This window comes from Pteropus medius, unplaced genomic scaffold (assembly GCF_902729225.1).
Source record: "Pteropus medius unplaced genomic scaffold, Ma_sr-lr_union100, whole genome shotgun sequence".
NCBI classification, from domain to species: Eukaryota; Metazoa; Chordata; class Mammalia; order Chiroptera; family Pteropodidae; genus Pteropus; species Pteropus medius.
Genome location: NW_024346065.1, coordinates 55,086 through 73,221, shown reverse-complemented (window position 1 = coordinate 73,221; position 18,136 = coordinate 55,086). Strand labels below are relative to the sequence as shown.

At 39.1% G+C, this 18,136-nt stretch overlaps 1 protein-coding gene across 3 annotated transcripts in view; it reads left to right on the top strand.

Moving 5' to 3' along the window:
- The window catches only part of ESR2 (estrogen receptor 2), a 58,095-nt gene extending 42,302 nt beyond the window's left edge, over positions 1-15,793 (top strand). For all 3 annotated transcript variants that reach the window (XM_039875211.1, XM_039875210.1, XM_039875209.1), the window contains 2 exons: positions 9,984-10,164; positions 11,808-15,793. In XM_039875211.1, coding sequence (XP_039731145.1) covers positions 9,984-10,164; positions 11,808-12,000 — 374 coding nt within the window. In that variant the 3' untranslated portion in view covers positions 12,001-15,793. The remainder of the gene's footprint in view (positions 1-9,983; positions 10,165-11,807) is intronic.
- The last annotated feature ends 2,343 nt before the right edge of the window (positions 15,794-18,136 follow it).

The window sequence follows — 18,136 nt, the reverse complement described above, 5'->3', positions numbered from 1 at the left end:
AGGCGAGCCCTTTGCCCAGTTTACTTTCTGGAGCCAGTTTTCAGGTTGCAATGTAAGGAGAGGTGACTGAAGAAGACACTAGTGTCTTACTGGACCAAAGAGATAAAGTTGTGAATTTGGGGATGCCAAGCACTAAGCTGCTCATGCTTATGAAGATATTAACCATGGATGGGGGGAAAATCCATCAGAAAGGAGCAGGCAGAACAACCCCTAGAGTTCGTACAGGGCGATGGATAGTTCAGGTTCTTACGAACCAGAGGGGAAACCTTGTAATAATACTGAACATTGGGTTTAATACTCAGAAAGGTATTTCCTCAGTAGCAGGATGAATTCGCCCTACAGTAAAAGCTGCTCCAGCCCTACCAAACAAAACTGAAAAGCCTGAAGAATCAGACTTTTGCCAAGTAACTCAACTGCATCCCAGAACAAAGCAAAGAATATTTAAAAGAATACAACAATATCCAGCACCCAACCAAGTAAAATTCACCATGTATGGTAATCACAAGTTAGCAAGCATGCAAAGAAGTGGGACACATGACCTATAATGAGGAAAAAAACCAATCTACTTGGAAAAGATCCCCAAATGGTACAGATGATAGAATTAGTAGACAGGGACATTAAAGCAGTTACTGTAACTCTATTCCATATATCCAAGAGGTGGAGGAAAGCATGAGCAGGTTAAGGAGAGACATGGAAAATGACACACACACAAATTGAACTTCTAAATGTAAAAACTATTTCTACATGGGATTTACATCTGATTAGGCATAGCAGAAGAAAAGATATGAAGCCATAGCAATGGAAACTATCAAAAAAGAATGGAAAGAAATAGTTAAAAAAAAAACCAGCATTAGGGAACTATGGGACAACTGTAGTTGTTAATATACATAAATTTGAGTCCCTGAAGTGGTGGGATGGGGGGCAGTAGAGAAAAATACTTAAACCATGGTTGAAAATTTCCAAATTTAATGAAAACTATAAATGCAAATCCAAGAAGCTTGATGAATCCTAAGCACAAGAAATATGAAGAAAATCACACTAAGACACACATCATAATCAACTTGCTTAAAACCAGTGATGAAGAGAAAGGTTTTAAAAGCAGCCAGAGAATAAAGATATTACAGATAGAGGAACAAAGACAAGGATGACAGCAAATTTCAGGGATACAAAAGAACAGTGTCTTTAAAGTACTTTAAGAAAAAAATCTATTAATAAAGAATTCCTTCCTCAATGAAAATGAAGGTAAAATAAAATTTTCAGACTTACAAAAGCAAAGAATTTATAACTAGCCGACCTACAGTCTAAGAAATATCAGTGGAAGTCTTTTTTGAGCAGAAGGAAAATGATACCAGATGGAAACATAGATCTACAGAAAGGCATAGAGGACCTGCAAATGGTAACCACATGGGTAAATACAGTTAATTTTTTCTTATTATTTAGAACTCTTTTATTTATCTTTAAAAGATAATCTAGTGTTTAAACCAAAAATCATAACAATGTATTGTGGGTTTATATAGAACGAAAGCATATGACAAAAGCATAAAGGCTGGGACAAATGGAAATATAGTTTTTACTTTGTACATGAAGCACTATAGTATTATTTGAAGATAAGCTGTAATAAGTTAAATATGTATATCACAAACCCAGGTATATCCATTAAAATAACAGAATTAGAACTAATATACCAACACAGGAGATAAGATGGAACCGTAAAAAAAAATTCTAAAAGAAGGCAAAAAAAAAGGAAAAAAAAAAGAAATAACTATTGATAGGGCAAATAGGACAAAATTAAGATGGCAAATTTAAACTCAATCCCATCAAAAATTACATTAAAAATAAATATGCTAAACACCTCAATTAAAAAGACAAGACTGTCAGAGTGAATAAACAAGCAAGACACAACTTTTTATTGCCAGCAAGAAACTTAGTTAAATATAAAGAAGTTACTAGTAAAAGGATGGAAAAATGTATACCAAGCTAAGATTAATCAAAAGAAAGTTGGAGTGGCTATGCTAATATCAGAAAAAGTAAATTTTAGAGCATGATAATGATAAATGAGTAAATTTGCCAAAAAAATCCCCATAAAAATCCTAAATATTTTTGTATCAAATAAGAGAACTTCAAAATATATGAAGCAAAATCCGATATAACTGCAGAGGAAAATGGTAAATCCCTTGTCATAGTTGGAGATTTTATACCCCTTTTGCAATAATTGATAGAACGAATAGATGGAAAATCAGTAAATATAGAGAAGACTTGAACCACACTGTCAATCACCTTGACCTAATTGACATTTATAGACCCCTCTACCCAACAACAGCAGAATATATATTCTTTTGAAGTAGTCATCAGATATTTACCAGGCTATACCATATTTTGGACCATAAAACAAAGCTCAATACATTTAAAAGGGTTTAAAACATACAAAGTAATTTCTTTGACACAATGGAACTAAATTAGAAACCGATAATAGAAAGACCTTGGAAAATTTCCAAACATTTTGGAAATCAAATAAAATATATCTAAACCTGTGGATCACAGAAGAAAATCAAAAGTAAAATTAGAAAGTATTTCGAACTAATAAAGTGAAAGTATAACATAGCAAAATATGTGGGTTGCAGCTAACACAATAGTTTGAGGGAAATTTACAGCTCTCAAAGCCCATAATAGAATAAAGGCAAGGTCCCAAATTAATGACCTCAGCTTTCAACCTTAAAAAATTAGGAAAAGATGAGCAAACAGAACTCCAAGTAAGTAGAAAAAAAATAATAAAGATTAGAGTGGAAATCAATGTACTGAAGAAAGGAAAAGATGAAAACAAAGCCAGAAGCTGATTCTTGTGAGAAGATCAATAAAATTGATAGGTCTCTAGCCAGACTGATCAGGATAAAGGAAAGAACACATAAATGATCAATATCAGTAGTGAGAGAGTGACATTACTATTACGTAGATATTAAAAGAATAACTAGGTAATATGAACAACTTTATACTTATACATTTGAATACGTATATGAAATGGACAAATTCTTTGAAAGACAAATTACTGAAGCTCAATCAAGAAGAAATTTTAAAATCCTGAATAGTCACATATCTGTTAAAGAAATTGATTTTGCAGTTAAAAACCTTCCCACAAAGAAAACCTTCCCACAAAGAAAACTAGGCCCAGAGAGCTTTTCTGGGTGAATTCTATTAACCATTTAAGGAGTAGATAATACTAAGTTTACAAACACTCATAGAAAATTGAAGATCAGAGAATACTTTCCACCCATTCTTTGAGACCAGTATTACTCTGATAGGAAACTCAGACCAACATGTTGGAAGAAAGGAAGGCAACAGACCATTATCTCTCATGCACATAGGTGCTAAAAATTTTTATAGAATTTTGGTATCTAAAAAATTTTAGCAAATTGAATCCAATAATATATTATGAACAAGAATATCAACTTTAACATTTGAAAATCAATATAATTCACCATGTTAATAATTATGAAAAAATCATAATTATCTCAGTAGATGCAGAGAAAGCATTTGATAAAAATCAAAGACTTTTTCTTGCTAAAAAATTGTCAATAAACTGTTAGAAACTTCCTGATTAAGACCATTTCTGAAAAACTGACAGCTAATACTATACTTAATCATGATCAGAAACAAGGCAAGTATGTCCACTCACTAATTCTATTCAACATTTTAGTAGAAGTTCTAGCAATAAGGCTAGAAAAGAGATAAGCATCCAGGTTGGAAAGGTACACATAAAACTCTTCTTTTGAAAACATGATTATCCATGTAGAAAATCCCAAGGAGTCTACAAAAAAAGTGAGTTTAGCAAGGTTGTGGGCTATAAGGGCATTACATAAAAATCAATTGTATTTCTATCTGATAGCAATGAACAATTGGTAATTGAAATTAAAAATCAATGCCTTTTATAATAGCATCAAAAATTATGAATTCTTAGGGATAAATTTGACAAAGATGTGAGACTACACACTGAAAACTATAAAACATTATTGAGAGAAATTAAATTCTAAATAAATAGATATGTTAATGGGCTAGAAGAGTCAAGATAATTAAGAAGGCAGTCCTTCCCCAAAATGATCAACTTAATCATGATAAAAATCTTGGCAGGCTTTTGGGTAGAAATTGACAAACCGATTCTTAAATTCATATGGAAATGCAATGGATCTGGAACAGCCAAGACAATTTTGAAAAATAATGAAGTTAGAGGACTTATGCTGCTTGATTTCAAGATTTGATGGCTTTATTAATAAAGCCTTCAAAACAATATATAGACATCAAAGTAGTTAAATAGATAAGTGGAACAGAATAGAGAGTCCAGCAATAGACTTATACAACTTTGTTGATTTTCAGCGAAGATGTCAAGGAAATGGGAGAAGGATGATCTTTTAATAAATGATGCTTGAACTGTTGGATAGATATATGCAAAAGCTGAACCTTGAACTGAACCTCATGCCATATTATTAAAATTCACTCAAATAGATCATAGACCTAAATGTGAAGACTAAAATTATAAAACTAGGAAAAATTTAGGAGACTATCTTGTTTACGTTGAATTTGGCAAAGATTTCTCTAATAAGACACAATTAACAAAAACTTTAAAAAATTCATAACTTGGTTTTTCTCATAATTAAAATCTTTTGTTTTTCCAAAGGTGCTCTTATGAAAATGAAAAGGCAAGCCACAGACCAGGATAAAATATTTGCAAAATATATTTTCAGCAAAGGACTTGTATCTAACTGTATAAAGAACTGTGACAGCTCAATAATAAGAATAACAACCCACTTAAAAAATGGGTAGATGTTTGAACAGACACTTCAGTAAAGAAGATATACCGATGGCAAATAATTACATGAAAAGATGCTAAAATTATTCATTAGAGAAGTGAAATTAAAATCACAATAAAAAACACTTTATACCCAATAGAATGGCTACAGTTAAAACTGACCATATCAAGTGTTTATGATGATGTAGGGTAATGAGAACTCTTGTACACTGCTGGTAAATTAGTACAACCTCTTTGAAAACCTGTTTGGCATTTTTAAAAAAAGTTAAGCAGACATCTACCAGATGACCCAATTGTTTCACTCCTTGGTATATTTACTCAAGAGAAATTAAAGTATATGTTCATACAAAAACTGGTAACAACCCAAATGCCCACCAATAGGTGAAAGGATAAACAAACTTTTCTCTGTTCATACAGTAGAATACTACTCGGCAATAAAAAGAATTGAATGATACATGCAACATTATGAATAGATCTCAAAATAATGGTGCTGATTGAAAGAAGACAGACAAAAGTATACATATTGTAAGACCTCATTTATATAAAATTTCGACAAAAGCAAGCTAATCTGTAGTGGCAACAGATCAGTAGATGCTAGGGGATAAGATGGAGGTTGGGAGAAAGGGAGGGATAGATTACAAAGGGACACAAGTGAACTTTTGTGGATGGTGAATGTGTTTTGATTGTGATGATGGTTTTACTAGTGTCAAACCTCATCAAATCATACACATTAAATATTGCAGGTTATTGTATGTCAGTTATAGCTCAATCTATAAACATGTAATAAAAACAAAACAGAAAAAAAGATGGAGAGCAAATATTGCAGCCCGAAGAGTAAAATCATACTACTAAGCAGGGAACTGAATCCAGCACAGGGTGGAGGCCTTGGACGGTGACTGTCAGGAGAGGAGGAATGGAGTAGGTTTCTTAAACTCAGAAGGCTGTGAATGTTCTCTGTCTCATTAAGGTAGCAGAATCTCTGAGGGCTGCCACTTGCTTGTTTCTAGTTTGCCTTGTCAGGCCGTGTAAGCATTGGGCTGTCTGGAGAGGGTCTGCAGGATAGGTTGGCCTATTTTTCTGCTTTTGTTACAAGCTTGGTTGGGATTATGTCACTCAGTCAGGTTGGATAGAATTAGAGGCTACTGAATCTAGGAAATTGAGTGGAATCAATCTGTGAATAGTCTTTAAAAATATTTGAAATTAGGAATAAGTCTATTTAGCTAAACAATTTTAAGACTTAAAGGATGAAACTTATTAAATGAAAGAAATTGAGAATTAGAACCAGGCAATCCTATTTTATGTTAAGAAAATTATTAAGAGAAATCTATACTTGAAACGAATAATAAAATTTTTTAAAAACCTAAAAAAGTTATTAAGAGATATCAATTCAAACCCTGGTTCACTCTGAGTTTATGGCAAGAGTTCCTACGTAGTGTGTGTGGAGAAGGGAAAGGCACAAAAAGACACACAGAAGGATGCTGAAGAGGCAAGATGGGTCCTTTCCTGTTGATCAAGAACATATGGTCAAAGCACTGTGGACATCGTTCTGCTGGTTTCATATCACCAGCACCTTTTGAACTTTAGTCTGTTCTCATGGTTCTGGAGGGTAGGAGGTGATAATAAAGGGGATGGTCATAGGCAGAGAGAAGTTCCTTTCACAAAGCAAACAAGCAAACACCACATACGCTTCCCAAAAGCCAGAACAGTTTTCCTTTGGTTGGTATTCTGGGATTTTTAGTAAATACTGTAGATCTTCTGATTTATTTGCCTTCAGTCAAGGCAAGTTTATATCTTCATCTTTCGAACATTTAGGACATAGCAAATCTTGGGAGGTTGCCCGTCTCCCCCCATGTGCTGCTCAGAATGTCATTAGGTGGGCTAGTGAGAGGAACACACAGCTGTTCCCAGGCGATAAAGAGGAGAGGAGATTATGTCCTTGATTTTATTTTACTTTCTTCGGTATGTGTGGGGCCTGGTGCCAAGATCTTGCCTTTGTACTGTATTTCTTTAGTTTCATGAAAAGTAATTTAATTTGGTTCTAAAATGAATCTTACCTGATGTTTTTACCTTTGGGGGGTAGTAGCAGGGGCAAATTATTTGTTGTTTTCTGTATCTGCGCAGTGAGCATCCTGAGGGCAGGAGCTTTGTGTCTTGTCACTTGCCCCTGCCCAGGATCTGCCACTTAGCAGTCACTCTCAACATACATGTTCGGTGAGCAAGGGGGTACATGAATACCCAAGTGCAAGCACTGTACAGTTAACTGGAGAGTCAGGTAGCAAAATGGGTATTCTTCAGCCCAATTCCTTCCCAGGAAGATTTTATATAGGTTAATTTTCTTGTGTATAAAATGTTTTTGTACATATTAAATTGATATAGCATATGCCTTTCCAAAACTGTAGTGATTCCTGTCCCCCAAACCTTTGTCACTGTTGGACTCCGGGTCCTGAATGGAACTGTGCTCTCTTCAGAGCCTATACAAGACCCAGACCTTGGCAATGACTGCTCGCTTATGAAGGAGGTGAGCCAATAACCAACACACGCTGATGGGAGCTTTTGGTCAGACAGAGGAGGCACTGAGGGCCCTTTTGTTTTACTGTAATTTTGGTTATGTGGATTTATTTTATTATTTTGAATAACAGCTTTATTGTGATAGAAGTCACATACCATACAATTTACTGATTTAAAGTACAAAATTCAGTGGTTTTTAGTGTATTTATAGCCTTAGCCAACCATCATCACAACCAATTTTAGAACATTTTTATCATCCCAAAAGAAACACTGTACTCCTTCTCCACCGCTCCCCAGGCTCTGTCCCACCTACATCCCGGGCACTCTCTAACTTACTTTCTGTCTGTGTAGATTTGCCTGTTCTGGCCAGTTCATATGAATGGAGTCTACAAAATGTGGTCCTTTGTGACCAGGCTTCTTTCACTTCACATATTTTCAAAGTACTTCATTCCTTTTTTTATGGCTGAATAATATTCCATTATATGGAATATGCCACATTGTGTTAATCCATTAATCAGTTAATGGACATTTAAATTGTTTCCATTTGTAAACTCTTATGAGTAATGTTGCTATGAACATATGTGTACAAGCTGAGGGTTTGTTATATTTTCAGTCTTTGTCACTTTTGATGGAGACATGATTCTACACAGTTTTGGATATTTTTAGAAGAGAAATCCATGGAGCACATACAAGTCATATAGCTGAGCAGACTAAAGGTAGTTAATATAAGGCACTTGTTAATGCAGGTGTGGTCAATAGGGAAAGGAAGCTTAAAATAATATTCTCCATACTTTTATTTGATTAATAATTTTGTAGTGTACCTAAAATATGCATTAACATGCATATTGTTTCAATTATGATTGGTTTAAAAATGCAAAAAAAAAAAATTGAACCTATGTGAATTCAGTCTAGTGCTTCCATTTATGAATGTGTACTTCACACCAGTCATTGCACTAGGAGATAGGGATATAATGACAGATAGTCTGTGCCCTTGAAGTGCGTATGTCTAGTCTCTTTGAGGGTGGGAGAGTGGCTGTGGGGCATGTATAAGGATATCCAGCTTGTGGGTCAGGGGAACCTTCCAGAAGGAAGTTCATAACCAGGCTGGGATCTATAGGAGGAATGGATATAGATAAGCAAGAGGAGGGAGAGAGGAGGAGGAGGAGGGGGAGAGTGTTCCTAAGCAGAAAGAAAGTTCAGCATGTTCAGGGCATCGCCAACCTGTTCAAGAAATTGAAAGTAAAGTTCAAGGTGAGGTGTGCTTGGAACTAAGGATGGAAAGAGCAAGAAGAGACTGGTACCCTGGATAAGTGCCCAGGGTGGTTTGGACTCTGCCCCAAGATCTGGGAAGTCATTAGAGCCACATGAGCAGATCTGCATTTTGGCCACTGAAAGGGGCATGCTGGGTTGAGGGTGGGGGCTTGTTTCCTCTGCAGTGGAAGGGCAGGTCATCTGCTGTGGGGGGCAGTGGGAGGTTCAAGGACTGTGGAGAACGAGGTTAGCATGTGGGTTAGAGAAGCGATTCTGGGCTGTTTAAAAGATGAATATTTTAAACCTGCATTATTAGACATGGAGGGACATGCGCCCAGGGACGTGTTGAAACACTACACTTGCATAATTGTAGTTCGGTATGTACTTTGCCTTAATTGAACTTAGTTGCCTTACTTAAACTGAAATTGCCAATAAAAATAGAGAACCAAATTGCCAAAACAAATTCTGTGGCTGATGGAGTGCCAGCCATCCTTCGCTCTCACTGCAGCCAAAAGTTGGCAGCTCCACTTTTGTTTTCACATATTTGCTATTTATTTTTACTTTGAAATCAAAAGCCTGGAAGAAAAGCTAGTTATTTCCTTGCTTTCAGGAATCAGAGAGTTGGGGATAGGGGTGCGGGAAAGATTTACCTGAGCTATCATTTTGCAACCATAGGGAGGCCCTAGTATCTTAGATGCTAGTTAGTGGAGAATTAAACAGTACAGGGCAGGATGGGAGAAGCAACCTGCTTGGTGGTGTGGATATGGGGACCTTGGAAGACACGTGCCTGCAAACTTTGCTCAGTGAGGAGCCGAGGCTGGAGGAGCTGGAAAACTGGTCAGGGGTCAGAGTGGTAGACATGTAGTAGGCCTGTCTGACTCAAAATTGGTGGCCTTCCTGCTCCAGCAAGGTGCCACCGGAGGTGGGATGCTGACGGCCTGTACATAGGTGGCAGCGAGCTCACTGTGACTGTCTGCACGTGGCAGGAGAGACCGCATAGCAGTGGTCGTGTGTTTATTAAACTCCCCTTACTGCGAGGCCCTCCCAGGGGCTAAGAGGAGACTTAGTCTCACTTTCTGACCATCTTTATATGTGTATTTGTTGCTGCAACTGAGATACACTATATAATGGTTTGAGAGAACTAGATACATTTACAAAGTAAGGCCACAATTCTGGGCCAGGTGGGCACTTTAGTCTGCCCAGATTCAGCCAGGCTTGCCCTTCCAGCTCAGCCATGGGGCTGGCTCAGGGGGACGGGGAGGCACCACGGAGAGGTAAAGTTGTGCTTTTAAGATTTCAGCACACATGCAGAACCCAGGGCAACTTGGCCTCCTTTCTGGAAATGTTGGCATGTTGAACACCTGAGCACACGACTTCCGTTTCCTTTTCTTAGAGCGATGAATCATGGCTTTTATTCTTTGCCCAGGTATGTACCCTCTAGCTGCACCAGCCCAGGAGGCTGAGAGCAGTCGGAAGCTGACTCACTTGCTGAATGCCGTGATCGATGCTCTGGTCTGGGTGATCGCCAAGAGTGGCATCCCCTCCCAGCAGCAGTCCATCCGCCTGGCTAACCTCCTGATGCTCCTTTCGCATGTCAGGCACACCAGGTACAATCCACTTCACCGGTACATGGGGATATGAGGATTGGGGGGTGGTGGCCTGCTCAGAGGCTGAAGAGCCTTGGGAAAAGTACAAGTTTGAGATAGATAGATAAGGTAGAATTGTCACCTTTCAAAGAAGGTGGACCCCTGAAAGCAAATGGGGGTTCTTCATCAGTGCACACACCTGTAACCAAAAGTAGGCACATAGTGGGCATTGAATGACTGTCACGTGGCACCTCACAGGATCTTTATGGCATCCTGTGGTGGCTCATCTACTTTTAGTTGTTGGGGGTTTTTGTTTATGTTGCTCTAAAAGGTGCAGGTCTTTCCCTAAAGTGAACCCCTCCTCGTACTGCTGAGGGCCTGGGCCTTGAGGTCATTTTCTTGAAGAGGCTAAACCCAGCTCTCCCAGATCAACTCTTGAGGCTGGTGATCTGGGGAAGTGCACAAAGCCTTCTCTGGGAGTTGTTCTCTCCTTGCGATAGCATCAGGACATTAAGAATGAGACATAAGAGAACTGGCGAGCTGACAGGTTTGGGAAGGCAGGGCTGTGGTAAATTGGGTGTGCTGATGTCCGCAGATGGCGTTGTGTCAGTGCAGCGAAGGCTCACTGCCTAATGTCACCCAGGATGAGGGTAGTCCTGCCCTGGAGCTGAAAGAAAGGAGATGAGCAGGAAAGTCTGGGGGCCATGGGGAAGAAAGCATACACCTCAAGAACTTGAACAAGGGTTTGGAAGTGAAAACAACCCCTGCCTCTGTTTAATGGTTATTTGGCACACAACCATTTGTAGAACAGATAATCCACCGTTATTCACGGATTCCATGTTTGTGAATTTTCCTGCTTGCTAAAATTTATGACCCCCAAATCAATCGCAGTGCTTTCAGGATCATTCGGGAACATTGACAAGGTGGCAGAAACATTTGAGTTGTCCATACTTGCATTCCCAGCTGAGGTCGGCAAGGCAATGCTCTGCTTTCTGTTTCAGCTCTCATATTGTAAACAAGTGTCTCTTACATGGTCTATTTAGTGTCGTGATTTTGCATTTTTTGTGCTTTTTGTTGGAGATTTCATTTTCTAAAAATGGTCCCCAGACATAGTGCCAGAAGGCTGTGCTGTGCATTATGGAGAAGATATGTTAGATAAGCTTAGTTCAAGCATGAGCTATAGTGCTATAGGCCATGAGTTAAATGTTAATGAATCAACAATACGTTAAAGTCTTCAAACCAAAACAGTTAAAATGAGGTTATATATTAATGGGCTGATGAAAATTTTGTGACTAGAGGCTCTCGGGAACCTAACTGTGTTTTTCCCTCAGGAGCAATGGTTCAATATTCACCAATTCAGTGTTTGTGGTAATTATATAGAACACAACTACTGTGAACAATGAGAGTAAACTGTTCTCTGCACCAGGTGCTGCCAGGCCATTGCATGTGAGTGGTGGGACAGAGGTCCATGGGGCATTGTCCTTGCCCTTAAGTGCAGATCATTGAAGGATCCAGATGCCAGACCCATAGAACAAAAGGCCGGGGGAAGTGCATGGAGGTGGGCGTGGTGAGAGGGCAGGTAGATTTATTGGGGAGAGTTGGGGAAGATTTCAGAGTTCACTTGGCTGCCTCATGGGAATATCAGCATCTTTTTGTCCCCATAGTAACAAGGGCATGGAACACCTGCTCAGCATGAAGTGCAAAAACATGGTCCCAGTCTACGACCTACTGCTGGAGATGCTGAATGCCCACACACTTCGAGGACACAAGTCTTCAGTCACAGGGTCCAAGTACAGCCCAGCAGAGAAGAGTAAGAGCAAAGAGGGCTCCCAGAACTCTCGGCTCAGTGATGCCTAGCCCTGAGGTGAACAGGCTGCAGAGGTCAGCGGCTGAAACGTGAACTCCCTGGCGAATCGTGAGCCCCACCGGGAGTGGGCGAGCTTTATCCTCTTTCTGTGTGGACCCTCCTTTGCTTATTGTAGGTGCAGTCATGTAGCATCCTTCCCTGACCACTTCCCAGAGTCGGGGTGAGAAAGCCGGTTTTCCTTGTTACTTGGGGGCGCATTAGGACGGTTTGTCTTGCTGGGCCTCGTAGGATATCAGTGTGATCCCTTTCTTACTTTCCATCTCCCTTCCACGCCTTTGGAAAACATTATAGAGTTTTAGGAATGAATGGAAATCTGACCTGGATGTGTTGTAAAGCAGGAAAGGGGAGAGAACGTGGCACACTTATAAGAAGTAAACTAACATTTATTGTGTGACCTAAACTGTCTTTTAGAATAGACCTTTGTAAGCTCTCCCTGGACCACAATTATGGGATTGAAAACCATGATGACCATCAACTAATGAGTTTAACCTACCTTACAGGCCTGTGAGGACTATTGTCAGGACTATTATTCTGTTGAAGGACAGGGATTGCGACCTAGGGAGCCAGTGGTCAAGCTGGGATGTGAGCTACATTCTTTGCCTCCGACCTTGATGCCATCTTCATGCAGGTTCATCCCTCTTGATGCGCATCAGAGCCTGATAATTTTTTGGAGTGTGTGTGTGTGTGTGTGCATGCGTGTACGTACATGTGTATGCTCATTTTAAAGGAGGATTGTAATTTAAATCTCCCTGCCCCTGGATTTGTGCTTCTTTAAAACTCTTGTCTCACGGGGTACAGTATGTGTGCTGGAGGATGATCCTGTGTTTGCAAGAATGGGGTTCTCTCCTGTGGGTATGGTGACTGCCATGCTTTCCCGGGGCAGCCACAACTGTTCCACGGATGGATGACTAGCTACACGCATGCTAGTGTGTTAAGTTTAGGGCCAAACTGTGTGGACTTGATGAGCACACCACTTGAAGAAGACTTGGTTTGTGAACTCCACTCAAAAAAGAAATACTAATTATTTATAGCCATTAAGAATTTACACTTTAGGGCTCTTTTAAAATATTTTCTTAACAGAAAATTTATATGGTGGACTGAGTGAAATAGAAACTTAATAAAATACTAGTTCTTATTCCAAGTGGAACATAAATAGGACATGATGATAAAGTACCTCTGAAATTTTAACTTTTTTAAAATGGAAGCTTTTGTATAAATTTTCTGGAACACAGTGAATGTGTAGAATGAGTTACATCTATATTTTGAAAGTGAGCAATTAAATCATCATGAGTGATTTTTGTGATGTTTTAAAAAATGAGATTAGACATATTTTCTTTTTGAAAACAGGTTTACTTTGGCTAGCACATTCCGTATTTACTAAGTCATTAGGAAGATTAAATTCAGTGTTATAAAGGTTGATTTCTGCTAGTGAGACCTTGAATAAGTCTTAATTTTGGTATCGGTGCAATTTTCCTAAAAGTTGAGCAAAACTGTTTCAGAAACACTGGGACATATCCCTAAAGAACACACTATTTTATTGTTGGTATTACGAGGTGGTTTGAAATTATTCTTAGTGATTCAGTGTTATAGCCTTAGTGAGATTCAGTACAGAAAATAAGCTTGGTTTGATAGGGACTAGGGAAGCAGTGTTATCAAGAAGATCAATTTTATTTCTTTCTGGCTAGCTTAGAATTCCCCATGACAAACAGAGCGTTCGGAGGCTTGAGAGTGGGAAGTAAGAGACAAAGAAGGCAGCCTTGAGCAATTATTTGCTGATGAAATTCTCTTAATTGTATTTATAAGAGAGATACCAGGTTAAAAAAACAAAACGAACCAAAAAGAGAAAAAATAAAAACCACCCCAAAACAAAACCACCAGAATGAGATCCAGGCCGTTGCCACGTTAGTATCTAGTGAAGTTCTTTAGGATGAGTTTCATGACCCAGGGCAGTCACCAGATTGGACTCAAGTGTCCAAGCACTCTGGAATGCCAAATCCTGCACTTATCCAGACTATTGTATGCACTTACGAAAACTCATCAGTGCCCATTACTCATTTTTCAGATATTCTTGCAGGCTTCTTGAAGCTACCCCTTTTGCTGCAGTTGGGTTTAGCCTATCAGGAAGATGTAACACTTAGTAATTTCTTCTTGGCTCAGGTCTCACCTGCATGTGCTGTGATACAAATTAGTTCAACCTGAAAGGCCTCTTTGGTGTAAGGATGTCTCTTAGACTGGGGTCTGGGCTAAGAGATCACATGGTCTATAGTTTAAAGGTGTTCTTTGTTCTGAATATTCTAGGGCCCTTTCCCCCATTCAGATGAAATGTTTTCAGTCTGTGCCTACCTGTTCCACACATATCCTCTGAGGAAGATACCAGTGTGCAAGCTCAGGCTTCTGTTTTTACATGTTTTGGGTAAATCCTCAATGTCTATTTCAAAGATCAGTCATTTCTTTTTAATACTGCTTTCTTTTAAAGGTCTTATTTTTGGAGGTTATCCACCGCCCAAAAAACAGTCCATGATGGGCAACTTAAAACTCTCCCACAGCTACGCAAGGATTTCAGTGTTTTCAAGTTGTTTTAAAAAGGAATTAACTAGGGGGAATAGGACCTGACAACTAAACAGGAACCAAGTATTGAAAAGCAAAATCCCCACCCAGCCACATTTTATGTACGATGGAAACGTGATCCTCGGCTTTGCCTCGGACTCGTGTGGCAAGATTCCTTCCCTCCATTTTGATTGGTAAGTGATCACTTAATACAAGAAACTTAATTCATGGGAGACGAATGAGATTTGGGCTTAATTCCAAACAGGTATCTAATGTGAAGTCATATAGACAAGTTTTAATTAAATATTTACCACGGAACATTCCAATACAGAGGACATTAGAACAGGGCACTTGCTCAGGACCCTGGTGGGGAGCTGGCACTTCCTAGGGGACACACGTGGGCACTCCCAACGCTGCTGCGGGGGCTGCATGTGAATTTCTGCGAGTTGTTCTGATCGCCTCTTCCTCCTCCCTCACTACCCCTCTCCTTCCTGGACTCGGTCCTCTCAGATGTTCCCTTTCAATGGGACTAATTGCAAAGGATTCAACCCTAAAATAATTTTTAAGAGATTTTTCTTAAAAAGTTGAGGTGGGAATAGAAGATTATTAGTTATCAGCCTAATAGATCTGGAGGGTCTTAACTGTATTAAAAAACAAAACAGTGCGAAATCAAAAGCTCTGCAGTAAGGTAGTTTTATTTTGGATTACTTCACCTGCTAACGCAGTTGGAAGGGCAATTATTTTTTATTTCAGTAAGGAAAAAAAAAATCAGTTACCAATTCTTGGCAGAGTTACATTATATATTCATAGACAAACTAAGTTGAAGCATTTCTAGAATTTCCTAAGCATGTGAAAATTGAGTTTGGTTGTTATTTAAATCTGCTAAGGGGCTTGCATATGTTGATACTTTTTCAAATTCAAGGTGTACCTTCAGTTTCTAGGTCTGTTTTGAAACAAAAATTTTATTTAATAAGATTTAACACATTTCTTTAAGCCCCCCAAAATCTTTTAAAAAAACATTATAAAGGTTATATATATAAAGGGAATGATAAAAATAGTATCATTTACTATCTAAAAATATTTGTAGAATACTTACTATGTGCCAGACATAGTTCTCAGTGCCTCATACATCCACATTTAATCCTCATAATAATTACTGTTACCCTATGTTTTGGCTGTGGAAACTAGAATATAAGCAGACTTGCTCAGGGTCACACAGGGAGTGACAGCACTGAATACAGGCAGTCAGAGTTCCAGTGCTGAAAGTAACCATGCAGTTTAACTAGTTAAAAAAAAAAAAAAAATCCTAAAGAAAAATTAATAGACTGCCGAATCCATTCATCAAATGCAATCTGACAAGCAAGGCTGCTCTGGTTTAAGTGGGGCCTGCTTGTGGCCAACCTCCATTTCCTGAAACCCTTGTAGACATAGAAGTTCAGTCCCATCTTTAATTTACAAATGTAAATTAAAGCCCAGAGGGTTAAACTGACCTGTTCAAAGTCGATAAAACTACTTATGGCAAAGCTTGGACCAGAGTTCAAGCCTCTGCCTGCCTGGCCAGTATTGTTCTTGCATAACAGAGATGGCTAAATTACAGTTGCCTTTACCTTCTCAGCTTAGATGGGGTCCATGTGACCCTTTACAGAATAGCAGCCATGACAGGTGGGAAAAAATTAAGATGAATTTTGTCATTCCCGTCCTCCCATCCTGGGCTCATGCTAGAAGGAGGTAGTACTGCTGTCACCTCCTTCTGTTGTTGCTTTCCCCAGATACATGAAAGTGGAGTATACTCCTTGGACATTTACCCATGTAAAATTCTCACATCTTTTAGGCACTGATGCTTTCCTGCGTTTACTATAGTGTGAAATACACGCCATTTATTCTTGGTAGCTCTCAAAGTTGCTGGAATTTTGGTTCCAGTGGCAGCTCTGTATGATATGTATTCTCTGCACTGTGTGATCTCTTTATAACTCTTTCTGTTGCTTTGGATCCTTTCTCTCACCCCATCCCCTCTATTTTTTGAATTCCAAGGATCCTATTCACTTGTGGGCCAGTCACTGTTATGTGATGGTGGGCTTCCTTTATGGGAAGGGCAAGGCTCGCCAATGCTGGCCCAGGACAGCGCCTGTCAACTCCACAACGTGCTGCTGCTGCATTTGTTCTTCTGTGTTGGGTATCTAAGTGCCATGACTATTGGTCCTCTAACTTTATTATTCAGTGGTCTTGTGTACCTCAGAGCTTATTGGCTGGGTATCATTTGTCAGTTTTTTCCAGATCAATGCTTTGTGCCATTAGCAGGCTTTTAAATTTGGGCCTTTTTACAAATGAATGTTTGCTGTTGTGTGAAAGAAGATTTTGAGATCTGCTTTTTCTTCCTCCAGGTACTACTTTTTATTTGCTGTGTCCCTTTAATGTCTATGGAACTGTTGTAAAAAGGTTAATGTGACATAAGCTAAATAAAGTGTTTTTTTTTTTTTCTTCATAATTTTGGTTTTAAAAATGTGTTTGTCGGGAGTTGAGTATAAGAATTTTCAGTGATTGGGCTAAGAAATGTTCCCATTCTGTTCTTAATTCTATTTTAGGTTTACAGAGCCTTTTAAGGATTTGACGAAAACCATGGACACCCTTCCTAGAGAAAGGTACATAAACACAAATGTTTGCATACAATTTCACACACGTGATTTATGACCACAGGTGGTGTGTGCTCAAGTAAAATGTAGCCCACAAATACAAAAATAGAAATTTGGGTAGACTCTGTAATTACCCCATCCGAGTAGATTAGTATTATACCATGTTAGGGATGGGGAGAAAAGTCATTCATTCATACCGAAGTTGTCTTAATGCCGAGTCATTTGAAAATTTCTCTAGCCCGTGGGGTATGCAAAAACCGTGACAATGCAAAGCAGGTTACTGCTTAATGAGTGTTTAGGACTACACCAAGCTTTGAGTGAAGAGAGGCTACCCTTAGGGTGAGGGTTAAGACTCAAAGGCCTTTATCCTGAGAACTGACTTGCCCCAAAGGGCAAGAAAAGGTCTCTAGAATGGTTATCGCCTCTGGTCTGGAAGGAGGAGTAAGATGTAGAGATTCTGCCTTTTACCTCAGCAAAACTGGAGCCAAGACCTTGTAACCAACTCAGTGGCTTAAAGAAAGAGTTTGGGTAATGCTTTCACTTAAATTTCCCTCTGGGATTATTGTAATCCATGAACAATATGAATTATTTCAGAGAGTTAAAAGACTATTTACATGGTAAGAGAAGTACCTTTTTCTCCATATCATTTCCAACAAATGGTAAAGCGAAGACAGTCTCTTCAACTGGTCCCTTTATATAAAGTGGCTCCTGAAATGCCACATCCTGTGGAGGTCTGCATCCACAGAAGTGGCCTCGGTGCTGAAAATCTAGGCTTCATTTACTGACAAGCTTCCCCTGAGGCTGGTGTTTGGCAGAGAAGAGGGGACTGAGATTGCAGTTGAGTCAGCGGTGTCCCCCAAGATGCAGGTTAAGTGGTTAACAAGGAACTGGTTCAGAAATGTCTAATCACCCTCTTTGTTCAGGTGAAAAACAGACTGTGGTATTGGGA